This window comes from Clarias gariepinus, chromosome 1 (assembly GCF_024256425.1).
Source record: "Clarias gariepinus isolate MV-2021 ecotype Netherlands chromosome 1, CGAR_prim_01v2, whole genome shotgun sequence".
Lineage (NCBI taxonomy): Eukaryota > Metazoa > Chordata > Actinopteri > Siluriformes > Clariidae > Clarias > Clarias gariepinus.
In genome coordinates this window covers 44,729,244-44,748,615 of record NC_071100.1, presented here as the reverse complement: position 1 = coordinate 44,748,615, position 19,372 = coordinate 44,729,244, and the positions used below count along the sequence as shown (strand labels likewise).

Sequence of the window (19,372 nt, the reverse complement as noted above, 5' to 3'; positions counted from 1 at the left end):
GTCTTTTCCCCTAAATATAGTCAATAAACTAACTCTTTTGCGCAGCTCGGACAAAGGGATAGCTCATTCACTCCCTCTAGAGGACTATTCCTGCTATTTTACTTCATACTCGTCACTGATATTCGAAAAAGCCCCGCCTCCTGATGTATGACTGGCTGACGGCTTATATTGATGGATCCTCCAGCCAATCGTTGCGCGAGTAGACGGGATGTTGTCGAATTATGGGTGTGAAAATAATCAAGCATTTCTGCCTGTTAGCGAGCGGTGGACAATATGGCGCCGGGTGTAGATTTAGCTTCTGGACCTGCGGTTGTCTAATAGTCCGGCAGGATGAACCTCTGTGGCCAATATTTGCGGTAAGAAAGCGTTAAAAACATCCCCACGCTGGTTGACGTTTGTATTTGAGGTCAGTAGATTAAAAACGATGATATAGCTACGCTGAGTATGCGGCTAGCTAAGCTAAGCTAATTAGCAACGCTGGTGAGTCAAACCGTAGCCGCGGTAACGAGCGATTTCGTTTTATCGACCTGTTTGTCGCGGAATAGGTTTCTTTTTCTGTACGTATTTCGATCTGATTTTGATAATGTTGCCTAACCAGCTGTTTAACCTGTAGCATCGTGGGTAGGTTTTCAGACTCGCTAACACAGTTTATAGCTAACGTTAGCAAACAAAACGACGCAGCATGCAAAAAGGTGTTCGCAGGCGCACGAGCCATTTTACAGCCCACACAAGTCATATTAATACTTCTGATTTTAGCGGTGTATGTTATTGTTGTTGTTGTTTTTTTCGACCTGTTTGACATTGAACATCGTGGAGTCAGGTTCACATTCCTGTGGTCTAGCTAGCTAGCTGTCTAGCTTTATTGCTTAGTTAGTTTAGTCACTGTTTTTGTTTTCTACCTTCTCACGCATCCAGATTTTGTGAGGTTGCGTCAGGAATGCGCAGAAATATTCATTATATTTATTTCTGCTCGACAGCTTGTGTGGTTAAACTTTGTGTGTTGGTGTTATTCAGTTTGGTTAGATGTGGATGTTAAATGCATACACATGCGCGCGTGAAAGGTTTACCTTTTAACTTTTAGTCCGTTAACTACTAGTGAGTAGTGAGGGAGAAAGTCGAGTCTGTCACGAGCCCTAATAAATAATTATTACTTTGACTTTAAGTGCGATAATAGAGAAATGCTTTTAGATCGGTGAGGAAGAAATCATTTCTAGGCATGCCGTTATAGGAAAATAATAAACAGTGCGTAAATTAATAATTATTTTAATAGTCTCCCCAAGTGAAGCACAGGTAATTTTCTTCTTCTTCTTATTATTATTATTATTATTTCTTATTAATATAACACAACATATTCTAAATTGATCTATTCCTGGCATATCACAATAATTTGGCACAATACAAATGTTTGATTTTAATAATTCATCGTACTAATTATGTTGCATTTTTCATTACATTTAATATCCTCTTGTTTTAAGATATGCGAAGTTTACAGCACCTTTTAAAAGTTTGCACACAAATTTGCATTTATTTTCTACATTGGAGCAATAAATGGTTTAGATTTTTTTTTTTTTCAAAACTATGTGATAGAGATGGGAGAGTAATCGAATCAGTTATGAATCATGATTATTTTGTGTGGTGACTGACATATATCTACACTGACTCCAAAGCGATAAGGAAAAAACCCGAAACAAAAGTATATTTACATTTATAATAGCGATGGGCCAGTAACCAGAATTGCCTAGTTTTCAGTTTGATTGACCGGTAATCGACCAGTCAACCTCAGGTATAAAGGATTCTGTACTGAGTGCAGAAGCTTCAGAGTGGTGCAACAGAAACTGATTTTTACCCACTCTTTACACACATTTTTACACCTGTCTCAAAACGAAGTGAGTGCAAATTGGTCGAAAATCACAGCGCTAGTCTCAACTGTTCAAATAACATTTCAGCAACTGTTTCATTGTCTTTTCATACCCGAATCAGTTTTTAGTTGTCTCTCCTTTGCCAAATTTGCCATAATGTATGTTTCTCAAATACTTCAGCGATCCATATGCACAAGAATAAGTTGACCCTTTTGAAAAATGTGCATGTTAAAATGCTTCCAGTCGAGCACATTTTTTATGGGGGAGGTTTGTTTGGTTATTCAAATTGTTAAAGTAAATGCAAAAGGGAAATATATCTTTAGGTCATATTTGGACTGGATTGTATTGTGTGGATACATGATCATGCATCGTTCACAGCATTGCAGTTGGAACAGCTGGCAGCTTTCAGATGTTTTTCTGGTGAATTTTATTCCAATTTAGACAGAGCCAGGCGTCATTCCTATTTTACAAATGCTATCTTTTAATTTTGTCATTGTTTGTCTACAGGCAGAATTACCTGTTTTTGGCCAAACTTGGTCATGTGGTAAATTTAGACTGAATAGAAATGTGATTTACCCCCCCCCCCCCTTAGATTGGCTGGTTTGACTGCAGCTGTTTTTTTTTTTTTTTTTGCTGTATTTAAGCTAGTATTTGACACCACAATCAACCCTGCCAAATTGTGAAACAAAACAATGAATGCTCTATGTAGACTTTGATTATTGTTTCATAGGTTTGTTTAGGCCTTGGTCGACTTCAAATCAGAAACAAGATCCAGCGTCTCTTTTTAGTCCAGTGCATCTTGGCTCGGCATGTTGGGAAACGTCCGTGATCACAGGACTGTCTGACGCAGATGAAACACAACCTGCTAGAAACTCGGTCATTCTGTAATGATTTTCTTTCTGTCCAGGTTTGGGAGTTTTGTCACTGATGGGTCCGTGTAAGAATTGACTGCAGATGTCCGAGTGATAAAACTAATTTAATCAGATTAGGACATATCGGACAGTTGACGAGTTCTTGCAATGTTGGAATTTAAAACAAAAATAAAAGCTGATTATTGCTTCGATGCTAAGATAAACATCATGGTGTTTACATGGACAGTGCAGGTTGACGCGAAACTCTTGGGACGCCTACAATAGCGTAATGCAGAGGCAGGACTGTATGTCGGGGACATGGTTTGGTACCTACCTCAGTTTTGCAGTCACAGTCTGGTACATTTTCAGAGGAAAAAAAAAAACTACTTTTCCCCCCCAATTCTTCAGGAATACAACTTGGGGTGGAAAACTGCTCTTTATTTGCTAAACACGTAAGGAACGAGCAAAAAAAGGCACACACTTTTGTCTAAATAAAAATAAAAATCTATCCACTGAAGGATAATAACAGCGCTGTCGGTAGCAAATAGGACAAGCGATGGTTCTTTAGACCAAGGCATATTTATACATGATGCTTAAAAAGCATCATAAATAAAGTCTTACCGTTAAAGAAGTTCTTTATATAGTTTTATGTTAATCAACACCCATACCTTTTTGTGTGTTAAATTTGACCCCTCACCAGAGTTAACTGACTGATATGGTGCTAATGAAACGCAAAGATGAATAGTTTCAACAGTTTGCTTTTTAAACATGCCAATTTGGAAAATGACGTAAATTCAACCAGCAAATGAGCAATTATTACGACGTTGTGTAAAAAAAAAAAAAAAAAGATGGAATGCGGCATTGTATTTTAAATAAACTTGTTCATCTTCCCTTTTTAAATCAATACCAATTCCATAGGAGGATTGCTGGCCGTAGGGGTGCTTATCTGATTAAGGAGGCGTTTTTTTTCTTCCTTCTTTTTTCTCCCTCCTTTGATTTTGATTTAAACGTTTGCGTCCTTCATTGATTGAGATTTTACTTAAAGATGCGTATAAGGAAACAACGTACAATCTCAATTACAACATCGTGACATTGGTATTAAAACATGAATTTGAAATACCAGTTAAATCTAGTGTGTGTTCACTCGGATCAAGCAGCATCAAACTGATTGTCCTGTGTCGAAAGACACTTCAATTGAAATCAAACATGATGTATAGAGTACTTGAGTGGTGGCACACAGAAAACATAAACGGATATCTTCATAATTTTATGTTTTTTTTTGTTTTTTTGTTCCAAATAGGAGTTATATAAACGTTTGATCTGTGTATGAGTATCAGCCCGCATATCCATTCATTGCAAAGCTGTTTTGCTCTTGTAGTCCTCACTTACACTAGCTTGTTGCTGCTGCTTGTAAAGTTAATTTATGTATCAGCATCGACTCCTGTTCTTTGCTGGCATGGACTCATCCTACTTTTTTACATTTTTGATACAGTGCTCATATTCTCACAGTAACCAAGCTTTGCAGGTTTCTCTTGCCAAGTTATGCAAAACATTAGAGGCCTGCTGGTGTCATCCTTTGACAATTTGTGTCCATATTATTCATGCATGATATCTCTTGTGCCAGGTCACTCTTACTGCTTTTCGTCTGGTAACGGAGACTGATAGTCAGAGAGAAATTGATACTCTACCATGCTGAAGCCAGCACTGAGTTTAATGCTTAAGGATTAGCCGTAGTCAAAAGAAATTTTTGTCGCATTCTGAATTTAATTTTATTTGCTTATTTTTATAGGCAAAATTTTGTTCACACATCCAAATGAATATCTAGGACCCATTGCATTTGTTCAATGCTACAGCTCTGTCGTTTGGACAATTTTCATAGAATTTATTTACATCCTGCATTAGGGTCGATTCAGGATTCTATCGCTTTCTCAGCAGAGATCAAAGCCGCAGCGAGATTACGTCAGATCGCTTTTGTTTTGCAGGAGAGACTGGCTGGGAAAGTGTTCCAGTTATTGAATCAAATAGACTGCGTGTGAGACAGCAATCCTTAGTCAATATCATAACACCACCACATGTTCACTGTGAATTTGGTCACTAATTACAGTATGTTTAGATATTGCCTGAGATTGCATATGACATCATAACTCCACAAAAGACTAAGTTATGTTTAAGGAATATTCCTTGATGGCACATCAAACTGGTTAAATGCTTTTCAACAGTTGACATTTTTTTAAAAAATTGTTTGTAAACTATTTAATGTTTAATTAATTCCTGGCACTTTATCATTTACTTTTTTTTTTTTTTTTTTTTCATTTGTTGAACTTGTAGCACATGCACTTACTTATCTTGACACTATGCCATGGTCTTCTTTCATATTCAAGTGGAACAGTATCTAATAAATGTTATCTGTAACAGGAACAATTAAAATTATTCTGTCAACCTCTTAAACTTGTTTAAGTGGACAAAATTGGAGGTAAATTTCCTCAAATGCAAAGCAAACCTTACACACTTTGATGCAAAACCATGCTTCCTATGTGATCATGTAAACATCCAAGAGTCATATCCAAATTATAGCATTAGTGAGAAGAATATATAAAATTTTTATTTGAATCAAGTTTGTTTTACAGGATGGCTTGATGCATTACATGTAGACACGAGTATGCAGTATTTTTGCTAAGTGATTGTTTTTGTCTTTGAGCAGGCAGGCAGAGGCCCTGAAGGCTGACATGACAGGTATGGTTGTCAGTATTTTACATATTTACATATTACACTTGGGTCTAAAAAAGTATTTCTTCTCCTTTGTATGTCACTACCGTAAATTTTAAATAAAAAATTCAAGTGGGTTAATAAAACATACCTTTTTAACTGTTTAGAGCTATTTTTACCCAGTCCCTCAATTTTCTCAGGCTTAGTTGTTTCATTGGCTGTCCATGTCTCTTTTTTTCACACCAAATTAAGTCTACATTTAAAAGACACTTTCATGAATCTAACCACTGCTGGAGTGCCTTACAGTGCAAACATCCTTTTTCTCTTAAAGATTTAAGATTTTGCTTAAAGAACTATTAAAAAAAAAAAAAAAAAAACTGAACAGGTCTGAAATGAATCGTTTGATGGTTGAAATCAACATTAACTTGTACCCGAACAACGAGAAAAGAGAATGTCAAAGATGGTGGAGGCGGTGTTATGGCAGGAGCATGCCAATGGATCTGGGTCACTGGTGTTTTCTGATGATGTGACTGTTGATAAAAGTCGCAGGAAAGCCTGAATTTCAATTACATTCTGAGTGCTTTATTGTCAGTCTATTTTGGTGGTGTACAGAGGCACATGTTTGTGTAAAATTATGATAAAGAAAATACAAGAAATGTATAACTTTACTTGTATTCAATTTTGGATACATGTGTTTTGCTTTTCGAATTAAATAAAAAAACCTTTTCTGTGATGTATTCAACTAAGTATTTCTAATCTTAATAAATTTTGCAATCAGAAATCTGCATTGTGTGCATTGCAGATTCTAAGCTTGGCGCTGCTGAGGTCTGGACATCACGGCAAGCACTTCAGGATCTTTACCAGAAAATGCTGGTCACGGACCTGGAGTATGCTCTAGACAAAAAAGTCGAACAAGACCTGTACGGGAAAACCAATCAACTGCCTAATTTCAGATAATTTTTACATTCAATGTGACCTGTATGAGCCGTAATTACCAAACAGTGAATTTGTGGACAAGTTGCCTATTTTGTGATATGCTTTAAAGCTTGTGTGTGTGTGAACTCTGATACTTACCCCCCCTCCCCCTCCTTCCTCCAGCTGGAACCATGCTTTTAAGAATCAAATAACAACACTACAGAGTCAGGCCAAAAACAGAGCCAACCCTAATCGAATTGAAGTACAGGCCAATCTATCACTTTTTCTTGAGGCAGCTAGTGGATTCTATACACAGGTGAGTAAACTTATGTTAAATTTGTGTTAATGTTTCTGGTCTCTGGAATACTTGCAATGCTATAAGAAAAGGGATGAGAAGAAGACAATGATTATAGGGCATCTGCACACCTTAAGTGCTTGACCCCCTAACAAAATTCTAATATAAAGATATATAATCACAGTTTTTACTATATGCAGTTGCTATGTTGGTAAACGTAACTGGGCGAAAACTGGGTTTTCTGTTAAATTTAGGTCTACAAAGAATGCTCCTAAACATCTCATTTGCATGTAGTCCAAAACTTCATAGAAGTAAAAGCCTAGGATGGGGGGGAAATAGAGAAACGGTTATGAGGTATTTGTGGCTTCTTTCTATGCAAGGACAGTCCAGTCCATCCTCCATTTATCCAGCTATTTCTTTTGTAATATTTGAATGATCTGTGTTACTTGTCTCAAATTAAGGGTTTCTGTTTTTCTCACTTTATACATTCCAATAGCAATAATATAAAGAAACTGACCTAGTAAGCTAGCACAACGATATGTTTTCAAAATTTAAAATCCCAATGCTTTTCAAAAACATTAGTGTTTTGTTGTTGTTGTTTTTTTCCCTCAAAAATGACACTTCATGGAAAATTTTCTTACTCAGTTGTTGCAGGAGCTGTGCACGGTGTTCAATGTGGACTTGCCATGTCGGGTGAAGTCATCTCAGCTTGGCATAATCAGCAATAAACAGTGCAACTCCAGCGCTATTGTAAAGCCACAGCCCAGCTCTTGCTCCTACATCTGCCAGCACTGTCTTGTCCACCTGGGGGATATCGGTGAGTCTGTACTTGGGGTGCCTTTCCTTCTTATTGTTTATAAAAAAAAGTCAAGGAAATTTCTTAGTTTTTTTTTTTTTTTTTAAATATAATTTTTTTTATTCAAGATTTGTGTCCTTCTTGTTTATAGCACGATATCGTAACCAGACGAGCCAGGCAGAATCCTATTACAGACATGCGGCTCAGCTTGTTCCATCAAACGGTTGGTCACTGTTGGTTACTCTATGCTTTTATCACATCTGCTTTTTATCTTTAGCAAGAAACAGGGCTGTCAGCACATTGTGATTTTTATCTCTGCTGCACTTGTATATTAAGAAATGATAGACTAGCATATTAAAACATGTACACTAATAGCTTTCTGAAAAGGAGCTTGAATCATCTGGTTTTGCCATCAGGTCAACCATACAATCAGCTGGCCATCCTGGCCTCCTCCAAAGGAGACCACCTCACAACAATCTTCTACTACTGTCGGAGCATTGCAGTCAAATTCCCCTTTCCAGCAGCTTCTACCAACTTGCAGAAAGCTCTTTCAAAGGCTCTTGAGAGGTATGTAGATCTTTTTTGGCTTGAGAATTTCCCATCACAATGTTTTGCTATTTAATTTATCTCTGTAGCAGTATATGCTATGTGTGTGTCAAGAGATTAGAGAATGATGGTTCAGGAAAAATTACATTTTGTTGGATTAATGATGTGATGTGAAATTTATGACCTGCTCTGACTCCACATCTGCAGCCGTGATGAGGTCAAAACGAAGTGGAGCGTGTCCGATTTCATCAAGGCCTTCATCAAGTTCCACGGCCATGTTTACCTCAGCAAAAGCCTGGAGAAACTCGGTGCACTGAGGGAGAAGCTGGAAGAGCAGTTTCAGGTACATGCATGAGCAACATCCGTGGAGAGCTTGTTTGATGTAAATTTTACCCTGATGAGGGTGTACTTTACACGAAGTGTTTAATCATATGGAGTTCAGGGGAAAATGCCACCGCATGCGCCAAGTAGTGCAACTGGTTTGTCATTAATGACAAACTACATGACTCTACATGACATCCATTGTTAACACATTTTATTTGTTATGTTTAACAAAATCTGACACGTAAAATGCAACACTGAACAGGGTACACAGTATAGGCTATTGGATAAAAACTTGTACTAAACTCTACATACAGGTAACTAAGAGAACTTTTCTACAGGTAGTCTCTGAACATTCGACTTACGAGTTTCCACAGATACGAACGGACCGCGGTTCTAGCGGAAGTAGCTCACGTGTATTGTACAAAAAAAGTAGACACTGCAGTGCACTAGACAATTATATTTACAATTATATCCAATATTTTCAGTGTGTAAGGTTGTGTGGGGAGAAATGAGTCGACCTTACTGGTTTCAATAAATCATTCCAGTAGCATAATGATAGAAAACGGCTGTCCTCTAAAGATCTCCTGATGGTCAATAATCCTCATTTTGGAAAATCCTGATCAAAACTGAGTTCACAGTCCAATAAAGTGGAAAACCGCTCGGTGTACAAGACTCCAGTCAGTTGACTTGAGAACAAATAAGACTTGTGAATGTGCTTCTGGAATGGAACTCGCTCGTAAGTTGGGGACTACTTGGTCATGTTACATACTCGCCCAGTTGGTTCAAATGTTTAGTCAGTGTGGTATCAGTATATACACAGCCTCATTTTCTTCACGACTTTATTACAGCGACTGATTCTCCAGAAAGCCTTCAGCTCTCAGCAGCTTGTCCACATAACAGTTATTAACCTGTTTGAACTGCACCACCTCCGGGACTTTAGCAACGAGAATGATGACCAAAGCTTCAGCTCAGATGAACAGATCAGCTGGATCCAGCTACTCGGCCTTTTCAGTAAGTGCCTCCAACATGACTCCTCCTTATTGAGGTTCCTTTTGAATTCTTGTGTTTTCACATACAGTCTAATCTGAAGTTTGGAGAAATTCATGTCTTAATTTACAATTACTTGACTGTTTATACTTTTTAAATTTTAGGTTGAAATTAAGATATTAGATATTAGTCTCATTGAAACCGCTGTAGCCTTAAATTGGCTAAGCGCTTGGCTGTGCGTAAAATATTGCAAAAAAAATTGAATACAATTACGTTTAAAGCAAACAGGCTATTTCTAAAAAGTTATTTGCCTTTTTTTTCTTTCCCCTTCAGTGTCTTTCCTGGGGGTAATGTGCAGCCGAGCCATCTTGAATAAGAACCAGGAGGAGATCATGGGAGAGTGCCCACTGCCAGCTATCAAGGTGTCCCTGGATTGGCTCAGGCTGCGGTCTGGCGTGTTTACTGAGAGCGCTGTTGACCAGAGACAATAGTATGATTATTCTTCCTTTCCAACCCAACCACATCCACCCCCCTTCCCTCCTCACTAGTTCTAGATCTGTCCTGGATTGGCATTAATGCTTCCTGGGTCAGAGGAGTGACAGATAAATTCTTTGCATGTTCTTGTATATCGAATGCATCATGCGATTGTGGAAATTGCATTACTGTGGATTATTAGGAACAATTGTCTAAACCACACCACCAGCGGAGAAGTGCTGCTCTGGTGCAACACAGACATGGGCCCTATTGAATATCTAAAATTAATTTGCTGTGATCCTTTGCTTGCACTTTGTCATGTTCATGAATTTTTAAAATGGTTTTGGTGCTTGGCAGGACAACAAGTTTGATTATATGTCTCATCTTGATTTATGTGATGCATGTGTCATTTTCACACAGCATTTGGCCATGGCTGGTGTCCATACTTAACAGCTTCCAGCCCAAGGAGGAGGATGTGTCAAATTCATCAGGTAATGTGTGGATGCAATAAGTGGTGCGTTATCATGTCTCTCATTGCTGCATCATGTATAATGATAATTATTTCTGTAACTGTTTGTCTGGTTCTGTTACAGCTATTCCACTTCCAGAGGAGTTTGAGCTCCAAGGCTTTTTGGCTTTGAGGCCTGCTTTAAGGTAACTTGAACTTAATTATGTCATCCTAATCAGAAGCTGTTGCACATCTTAGAGCTTGAAGTTGAGTTCTGTGTAATACTGATTTTAAGTCCCACATTTATTTGTTTCTCTGTCACTGCTTGGGACATTACTTACTTTATTATTATAGTTCATCATATTTATATATTTCATGTTAGATTGTTTAAAAAAAAATGCTGATATACAAGAGGTAAGACAAATTAGTGGGTATCTTTGGCCAACAATCTGTTGGCCTTATATACCGGCCTTTTCTTTCTTTCTTTTTTTTTTAAATATACGTTCTTATGTACCATATAATCCCTAAATGGCAGGTTGTTGCGCCGTGTCCACCCAGACCTCTAATTTATTTATTTTTTTGTTTTTTGACCTATTTGCTAACCTAAATACAATTTGGTGATCCAGGTTGCTAGACTTTTCCAAAGGGCACCAGGGCATTGCAGTTGGCAAAGACAGCTTCATAGTTCATGCTCGTCATCAGAGACTTGTCAATTTGGGCAAGTGGGTGGCAGATAACCACCCTGGGTAAGTTGTTATATATTATCACTTAATTTACCAGGTTTTACAACTCAATTTAATGATTTTTCTTTCATGCATTTTAACACTCTCTCAATAGCCTTATCCAGTGTCGCATCAGTGATGGCTTACTCATCTTCCTCACCGACATCCCTGAGCTTGCGGTGGAAGAGCCTCAGGAGAAGGAGCCTTCTGTGTTACAGGAATCATCAAATGGTGAGCAGAATCCTAATGATGGCTCTTCTGGTCTGAAATCAGTTCTTTCCATGGGGAAGAGCCAGAGCAGTGGTCTGGACAACAGCGAGAGGCCCGTAGTCACCTTCAAGGAGAACATCAAGCCTCGAGAACAAAGCCGCGAGCAGAGCCGTAATCAGCTACACAGGGATGGAGGAAAGGAGCGAGTCGGCTTCAGCAAGGCCACTGGAATGCCACTGAAAAATGAGCAGAAGAAGGACAACAAGAGGAAGAGTGAAGTTAAAAAGAACAGTCATGAGAAAGTGTCTGATGCAGGGAAACAGGTCAGATTATGTTTTTGTATGCATTTCTTCTCTTCAGAGTTTAGACGGTTTGATTTCTCATACTTTTCTCGCTTCTTTCAAGGTAAAAACTCAGGCGGAAATGAGGAAAACTCCTGTGTCCGAGGCAAGAAAAACTCCAGTCACGCAGACGCAGACAACATGCTCTTCCCAGTTCATCCCCATCCATCACCCAGGAGCTTTTCCTCCTCTCCCCAGCAGGCCAGGTACGAACACATGTGTGACTTCTGAAAAACATGTACAGAAATTTTTAAGTAAACTTTTTCTGAAAAATAAAACCTATGTACAAAATCTTCCGACTTGAATGAGGGAGTTAATCCTTTCCTCTCTTTTACTGCAGGTTTTCCTCCGCCTGCATATGTAATCCCACCTCCTGTGGCATTTTCTATGAACCCTGGCTTTACCTTCCCAGCTGGTGTGTCTGTCCCTACCTCCTTCCTGCAGCCTGCCTCTCATCCCCAGTCTCCCAATCAGGTGCAGTCTGGAAAGCCCTCACACATTCCCTATAGCCAGCAGAGGCCCTCTGGCCCTGGGTCCCTCACTCAGGGGCCTCCTCAACCTCAAGCCCAACCTCAGCCTCAGCAACAACCACCAGCTCCTTCACAGCCTTCCAAACAAGCCCTTCAGCAGAGTGTGCAGCTTCAGGTGCAGCAGCAGCAACAGTCACCCACGAAGCAGAACTCTCAGCTAGGAAAGAGTCCGCCACACCACACGATGATGCAGCAGGTACGCAAGTCGCATATTTTCGTCTGATAATGATAGTAGGTAATAAAAAAATTATAATAATTGCAAGTTTTTATTAAATTCATTCTTGTGGTCACTACATGTGTGATGTGATTTTATCTAATTTTTTCAGAGCATTTTTATGAATACATTTAAATAAACTGATTTCAGATGCAATGAGTCTAAGTATAGCGATGTCTTCATGCCCATGTTATCTGTCACTTACACAGCCATACATGCCTGTATCTGAACAGGCTGGCCAGGTGTGGAGCCAACACCAGGCCCCACCCTCGATGCCCAAGATGCCCATGGCTGTCAAACCTCCATTCTTTATGCCTGCGCAGGACCACATCAAGCTCTTTGAGCACTCCATGCCCCCTGCTGTATCCATGCAGCCAGCCCAGCCCAGCTTGGACAAAAAGAATTTTCCGGATGTTAAGATGCAGGATTTTTACTGGGACCCACCATACCGTATGAGTGAGAGCCGAGGCAGCATGGCAGACAGGATGGTAAAACTTCAGCCTGGAGTCTTCTGCCCCGAACAGGAGAACACACCTAGAGTGCCACCTTATGAGGTTTGTCAAAACTTTTTTTTTTGGCCGGGGTATGATAATTTAGATCATTTATTTCTTTTAACATTTAATTTATATTAATATTCATGTGGTAATTATGTTAATGTTTCCGTATGTCCATATTTAAGAAGTTTAACTTTTTTTGCACTAAAGAATTTCTCTTAAATCAGAGAGCAATTTAAATGTGTTTTAATTATTTATTTATAGCAGAGTACTTAACATTAATCTAGCATACAAAATATTGGCCATACACCTTTCTAGTGTGTGGTTGTACTGACAACCCAAAAAACACGTTAGCAGTTGATTTGTACAGTTTGATCAGTGTTTTCAACTCTTGATAAAAGCAGTTCCAAGAATGGGATGAAGTATATTTAGATGGTTGTCATGATAACCTGGCAGCCTTACTAAGTCTTGCTTATCTGTGAACAACAATGATTTCTATTTTAGAATCACACTTTTTTTCTTTTCTAGTCACCGCAATCAATGTTAAATTATATTCTGGTATTGAAAAAAGACCACAGAATAGTGAGTCTTAAAAACAGTACAAAACTGACAAAAGAAATTCTATACTGTTCATTATGCAGTGGCTATTTGATCTGTTTAATAGAGATCTGTCCCTAAGCACAACACTGACAGTACGGATGTTGCACTTGCAGTATATGTGGTGTAACAAAAAACAGATCGAGTTTAATAGTATTAGATTTTTTGTGTAGCGTTTTTAACAATAGTCAAAATAAAATTATGGAAATGTGTGAAATGTGTGGGGGAAAATGTGGGTAAATCAAATTCTTCAGATTCTCAAATGCAACTCCTGCACTTGAAGCAAATGTTTTCTATTGTGTTTGCCTCTCAAGTGCGGACAGAACAATATCCACAAGTTGAGTTTTGAACTCTTTCAGTTTTACAATTAAGAGTTAATTTTTATTCATTTATTTTGGATGTTCAAGGGTTTGAGCCTACTTTAGTTTATGCTTTCCTAAAAGAATCAAAGTGCTCCATCTCTGCAGTAGTTCACACACAAATATTTACACAAACTCATCATGTGTGTTGTGCTGAAAATGTTGTACATGATGTCATGGAAATAGTAATGTCAGAGATTTTTTGATCATGCAGTTGTCCCGAGCTAGCAAACGAGCCCCGACAACATCCCCTGTGCCCACAACAGAAATAAATTATTAAATAAAGCATTAGCTAATAATATGACAACCTAGTCCTAAACTAATGAATCCTATTGTTGTCATTAAAATGTTTTACATATGGTATCTCTCAATTAAACTAAAACTCTGCTCAGTAAATTATGTAATTTTTCATGCACTTTTTTCAACTGCAGCTGTTTAGTGCCTTTTGGCTTAGAGAGGAAGAATCAAAATTCATGATTATAACAGTACAAACAAAAATGTGAGAAGTACTAATCTGACTTATGGAGTTGTGAATTTCAGTACTAATAGCCTGCCTTAAACATTTTCCTTTCTATTCTTTCTTAACTTTTTATGTCCTTTTTAGTTAGACTGACTTTTAATCGTGTTTTTGATTTACGGTATATTCTGTGAAAAAGAAAATATATTTTCTGTATCTTGACAAAGATAGCACGTCTCTTAGGCTGTTTTCATGAGTCTAGTAGAGATAAGTGAAACTACTGCTTTCCTCAGGCTCTTGTTTCTTAAAGGCCTGTGTTTTTTTCTCTTTCTTTTTCCATATCTCTTCTGTCTCTTTCCTTTCCTGTGTGTTTCATCTCTTACTAGGACAACAAGAGCTCTCCTCTTCTTCCTCCAGACCTGTTAAAAACTCTGGCAGACTTTGAGGAGGAGGAGGAGTTGGTCTTTTCTAAGCCTCATGATTTCTACCAGGCCTTGGCCGGCCCTCTTAATTCTGCTCCTGGAAGAAACATGTTTGTATGTCGCTTTTCCTCCTATTCCTTTAGAGCAGGGCTTTTTTTTTTTCATTTCTCTCTGCTTTTTATCATCTCTGTTGCTTTAGTTGTGGTGTTTTTTTTTTTTTTTTTTTTTTTTTAGAAGAATGTTTCAGGTTTAAAATTTGAGAGTGGTGGTAATGGTCCAAAGCTGTTTGTAGTGATGCACCAATCCCATTTCTCTGTTTTTAATGAGAAGCTGACGGTGGTCCAAAACAGACATTCCTGCTGTAATGATTTTCTGCTACTGGCGTAAAGGCAAGTTAAGACCAGGGACAAAGGAAGAAGGCATTTTCTTTGAGTTCTATATATTGTGCTTGTCAGCTTAAGGTGCAGTGTACCCCAGTCGGTCAATGTCACATCAATATACACTCCACATCCACTTTATTAGGAACACCTGCACCTTCATGTGTCTTATGTGGCTGCAGAAACAGATAAAAGTAAAGAGCTTCAGTTAATATTTAGCATAAACATCAAATTGTGAAAAGAATTGTGACATTTAAAACATGAACTGTGGCATGGTTGGTAGTGCGTAATGCTTATCTGTTTTGTGAACCATTCTGCATAAACTCTAGAGACTGTTCTGTGTGTGACCAGTGCCACAAACTCCTTTTCTTTATTCTGATGTTTGATGCTAACAATAACTGAATCTCTTGACCTGTCCGCGTTATCCTGCTGCTAATACAAGTTGCTGGTGGTGATAAAATAGTAATAAAATGGATAGTGATGTATTTACCTTTTAAAGAATTTCAGTTAATTCTCTGATTTAGGAAATGTATGTTTGGATTGGTGCATCTGCAGCTGCTTGTCATTTGTGTTTTTTTTTTTTTTGTTGTTTTTTTTGTTTTTTTTAAACCAAAGGTATTAGATATTTACATTTTTCTAAAAATGTATTTTTCATTTTCCCACACATGCTTAAATTTTTTTTGTAGTTATCAAACCAGTCCAGGCTAGACAGTGGATCAGAGGTAATGGGCCAGTCCTCTCTACTACACCGCTCTGTCTTTCCTATTCAGGTAAATTAATGTCAATTATCAAAAACAAACAAACAAAAAAGTTCTCCCAGCATAAAGAACCTTGTTTGCACCACTAGATGGCAAAATATTCCTTTAGCAAATTATTAATTGACACAAATGGCCGTGTTGCTCTTCCAATCATGATTTTTTTTTTCTGTTGGTCTTCTAGGAGAACTATCAAAACAGCATATTCAGTGAGGCATATGGGAAAAATTTGGCAAGCACACCTAAGCCTGATGTGCCCATGATGCACCAGGAGCCCTCCCTTTACTCACTGTTTGAAGGAACCCCATGGTCACCTTCTCTTCCTGCCAGTTCAGGTATGTCCTTTTTGTCAGCTGGGGATCAGTCTTTAACCTAATAACCGATTTATGGATAAGGTTGGACATTTCTTTGAGCTCTTTGTGATTTTGAAGAGTCTGATTCATTTTGATCTCGTTAAACTCGAAAATAATAGAAGTATGTATCACAGTTGTGACTTTAAACACTCATAGATGTTTTTTGTTTTTATCCGCGTTGGTAGATCACTCAACCCCAGCCAGCCAGTCACCTCATTCGTCCAACCCAAGCAGTCTACCATCGTCACCTCCCACTCACAGCCACGGCACGCTGCCCTTTTCCAATTTTGGTCCCATCGGCACACCAGACAGCCGTGACCGCAGACCAGCCGATCGCTGGAAGGCTGAAAAGACTGGTAAACACTGTTAAAATCGCTTTTAATTTTTAATATTATTACATTTTTGTGTTTAAATAAAGATACTCAGCTCGGGGTCACCTTTTCTTCCTAGGTGTAAGTGGCTTTGGGCTTGACTACTTGCCTGCTGGCTCATCTGCTCCAGAGCCAAACAGCTGGCACCAGAATGCCCCAACCAATAGCTGGGCAGCCCAGGACATGCCCATGGACGACTCATCCTCCGTCCTGCTTGACAGCTTCAAGGTAAATTTCACATTTAGTTGATTAATGAATGAATGGATACATTTTCTTGTGCTCATCAACAATTTAAAATGAGAAGTTAGATTTGGAAGGGTAAATATTTAGCACGTATTTGAATAATGTTCTCAACAGTTTAATTGTATGAGAGCCTCTGTGTGTTCTCAGTCTATCTGGTCAAGCTCGATGATGCAGCCAGGCCCTTCTGCACTGGAGCAGCTTTTAATGCAGCAAAAGCAGAAGCAGCAACGCGGCCACGGAACTATGAACCCGCCACACTGAAGAGATCTACGAAGCGGGTGCAAAGCACTTGTGCGAAAAATGATACCGAAGACAAAGAAGAGGTGCAAAACCACAAGCTCCAATCGGAAATTTGTTTTCCGGCGTTAATCTGCGTGTGGAGGCTGGAGACGGCGGCCGGCGTGAACCGACACGCTCCAAAGCAACCGCTCGTCTGAGCAACAGGGGAGGCTCAGCCCTCTCCTCTCTCTTTCTCTCTGTCTCTCTATCTTTGCCTTTCTGCGCCTCTAAGGCAAGAAGGGCATAAAAAAAAAGCACCTGATATACCGCACTGCTCAGCATGTAGCCGCTGCAGAACCGGTCACATGGAGGGTGACTTTGAGGGAATTCCCTCTCTGATCACCACTCTGCTTCCTCTAAGGGACAAACAACAACAAAAAAAAACAACACATACTTCTCCTGTTTCATTTGGGCTATGGATGCTGGACCAGACCTCGACGAAACCACCCTGCTTTTACTTGCATCGCAGGATTGATTCACAGCACATGGAAGAAAATGACGATGTTTGTGTGTGTGTATGTATGTGTGTGTGTGTCCGTCTGTCTGTCTGTGAAGCGAAGAGCGGGGTTGTATGGATGTGGAAGGGCAAAACAGTAGGACAAAACTGAACATATTAGCTTGCAGGAGGGATCTGTAGCTAGGGTGGGAATCATATAGTAAGAATAAAGTGCTGTGTATATTGCAGTGAGTGTAACGAGTGTACTGTACCTCTGTGGATTGTACACAGGACATAGTTGGACATCATATGGAAGGGTCTGTTTTTTTTGGCGGGGTGGGTTGGGGGAAGTCCTGTTATCTGCTCTTCTAGAAGTGGAACCGCTGTGAACTGCACCATGATATTCTTGCTTAAAAATGAATCAAACGGAGGTAGGGGTTTAGACTATAGATATTGAGTGTAGTATCCTTAGCTGCAATAGAGATTGCATTTAACAATACTGTATTTTGTGACTTGTTATGTAGCAGTTTAGCTTTGAGACAAATATTGAATTAATATGTTCAGTAGTTTACTGCAAACGGGGAGCTTTATATATATTCTGCTCCCCATCCATTCTAGCTCTTCTTGTTTTCTTGAGCAACAGTTTTACCTTGTTTGCCAAGCAGCTCCATTAGTTCATGTTCTGCCTTGCAAAGTTTTAAGCAGTTTTTCCAGCTCTTTTTTTTTTTTTTTTTTTTTTGTCAGTGTATGTAGTATCTATCTCGCTTTGTCTTTTTTGCCCCCCCCCCCCCTCTTTTTAAAAGATTCATCAACATCATGGTTGGCAGCGTTTCGAAGATTTAAAAAAAAAAATTGCAAAAGAAACGGGTCCAGCACCAACGCTGCTGGTTCAGCATTGTGGGTGGGTGGGGGATGGGGGGGCACAAGCAGAAGGAACTGTTCTCTGAATGAAGGGATGAGAACCTTTCCATAGCTGCTGACTTTAACCTGATCAGCAGAAACCTGGTAAGTTTCCCCCCCGGGTACTTGATGTTAAAGAGAATTCAGTCTTTTTTTATTATTATTTCTTCAGCCATCACTGTCTACAAACCTTTTTGTGGTTCAAAAAAAAGAAAACGTATACAGCCCAATGAAATAATGTGGATATAATAATACAGACCAAGCTGCACTCTGATCAGTCCTCAATGTCCTGTCTGGTGTTGCCTCTGTAAGGCTAGTGCTGGTTCTGGACAAGCTCATCAAGGTTGTGTGCCCACTGCTGATCCTACTGATGCTGTCAGTTTTTTTTTGTTTTTATTTTTATTTTTTCCTCCTCTAGTCAGGTCAAACCTATGGGTTTAAAGAATTTTTTTTTGGAAAATCAATTCCTGTCTGATTTAATCTGCTGAGATGATGTTTTGAAGTTTAGACATGCAGCACTAAAACAACAACAAAAAAGTATTAATTTGGTGATGTAAAGCCTTGGTTTGTGACTCAGTTTCTGGCTGGAGGTCAGTGTTTGGATAAGCTTCAATGTCTAAATATGTTCAGCATCTTTTCCTTTATGGTATGGCGTACCACTCTTTGGACGGAAGGTTGTAAGGACAACAGTGTCAGGAATGAATGAAGGGAAAGCACATTTTTTATTTTCATGTAGAGACTTTTATTGAAGACAACTTTAAATGATATCTCTATCTGCTGTGATTGTGCTTCTCGTTGCATTTAAAATGTATTTAAAAGATCTAAAGTGGCATAATAAAACAAGCTAAACTTTAAGGAAATAAGTCCTTTATAATGTTTTAAAATATCTATGAGCACAGTAAGGCTTTAGTCACACTTTGTCCCATTTATCACCCAAGTGTGAGTTTCATAAACGCTGCCTGAGGTTACTATGCAGATGGTTTTGAAGGTTCTCCTGAAGCTCTGCAGTTCACTGCATATTAAATGTGAAAAATAACCATTTCCTTCCCTAGTGGCTACGTTAGCAGTGGCAATATCAACATTCCAATAAATGTTAAAGAAACAACCAGCT

At 38.9% G+C, this 19,372-nt stretch overlaps 1 protein-coding gene across 3 annotated transcripts; it reads left to right on the top strand.

Moving 5' to 3' along the window:
* Positions 1-255: 255 nt before the first annotated feature.
* smg7 (SMG7 nonsense mediated mRNA decay factor) lies at positions 256-18,477 on the top strand. Of its 3 annotated transcripts, none has more exons than XM_053495660.1 (23): positions 256-356; positions 5,412-5,443; positions 6,219-6,336; positions 6,515-6,647; positions 7,272-7,443; positions 7,574-7,645; positions 7,839-7,989; positions 8,176-8,311; positions 9,141-9,303; positions 9,613-9,769; positions 10,174-10,244; positions 10,347-10,407; positions 10,828-10,947; positions 11,039-11,456; positions 11,539-11,680; positions 11,815-12,200; positions 12,428-12,772; positions 14,512-14,661; positions 15,611-15,694; positions 15,864-16,014; positions 16,218-16,388; positions 16,483-16,631; positions 16,794-18,477. In XM_053495660.1, the coding sequence occupies exons 1-23, from the start codon at positions 331-333 to the stop codon at positions 16,905-16,907; spliced, it is 3,522 nt and encodes a 1,173-aa protein (XP_053351635.1). In that variant the 5' UTR covers positions 256-330; the 3' UTR covers positions 16,908-18,477. The 3 variants fall into 3 exon arrangements, with proteins under 3 accessions (XP_053351635.1, XP_053351636.1, XP_053351637.1); XM_053495661.1 differs by having other exon boundaries at positions 265-356; positions 12,452-12,772; XM_053495662.1 differs by lacking the exon at positions 14,512-14,661 and having other exon boundaries at positions 265-356.
* Positions 18,478-19,372: the final 895 nt, after the last annotated feature.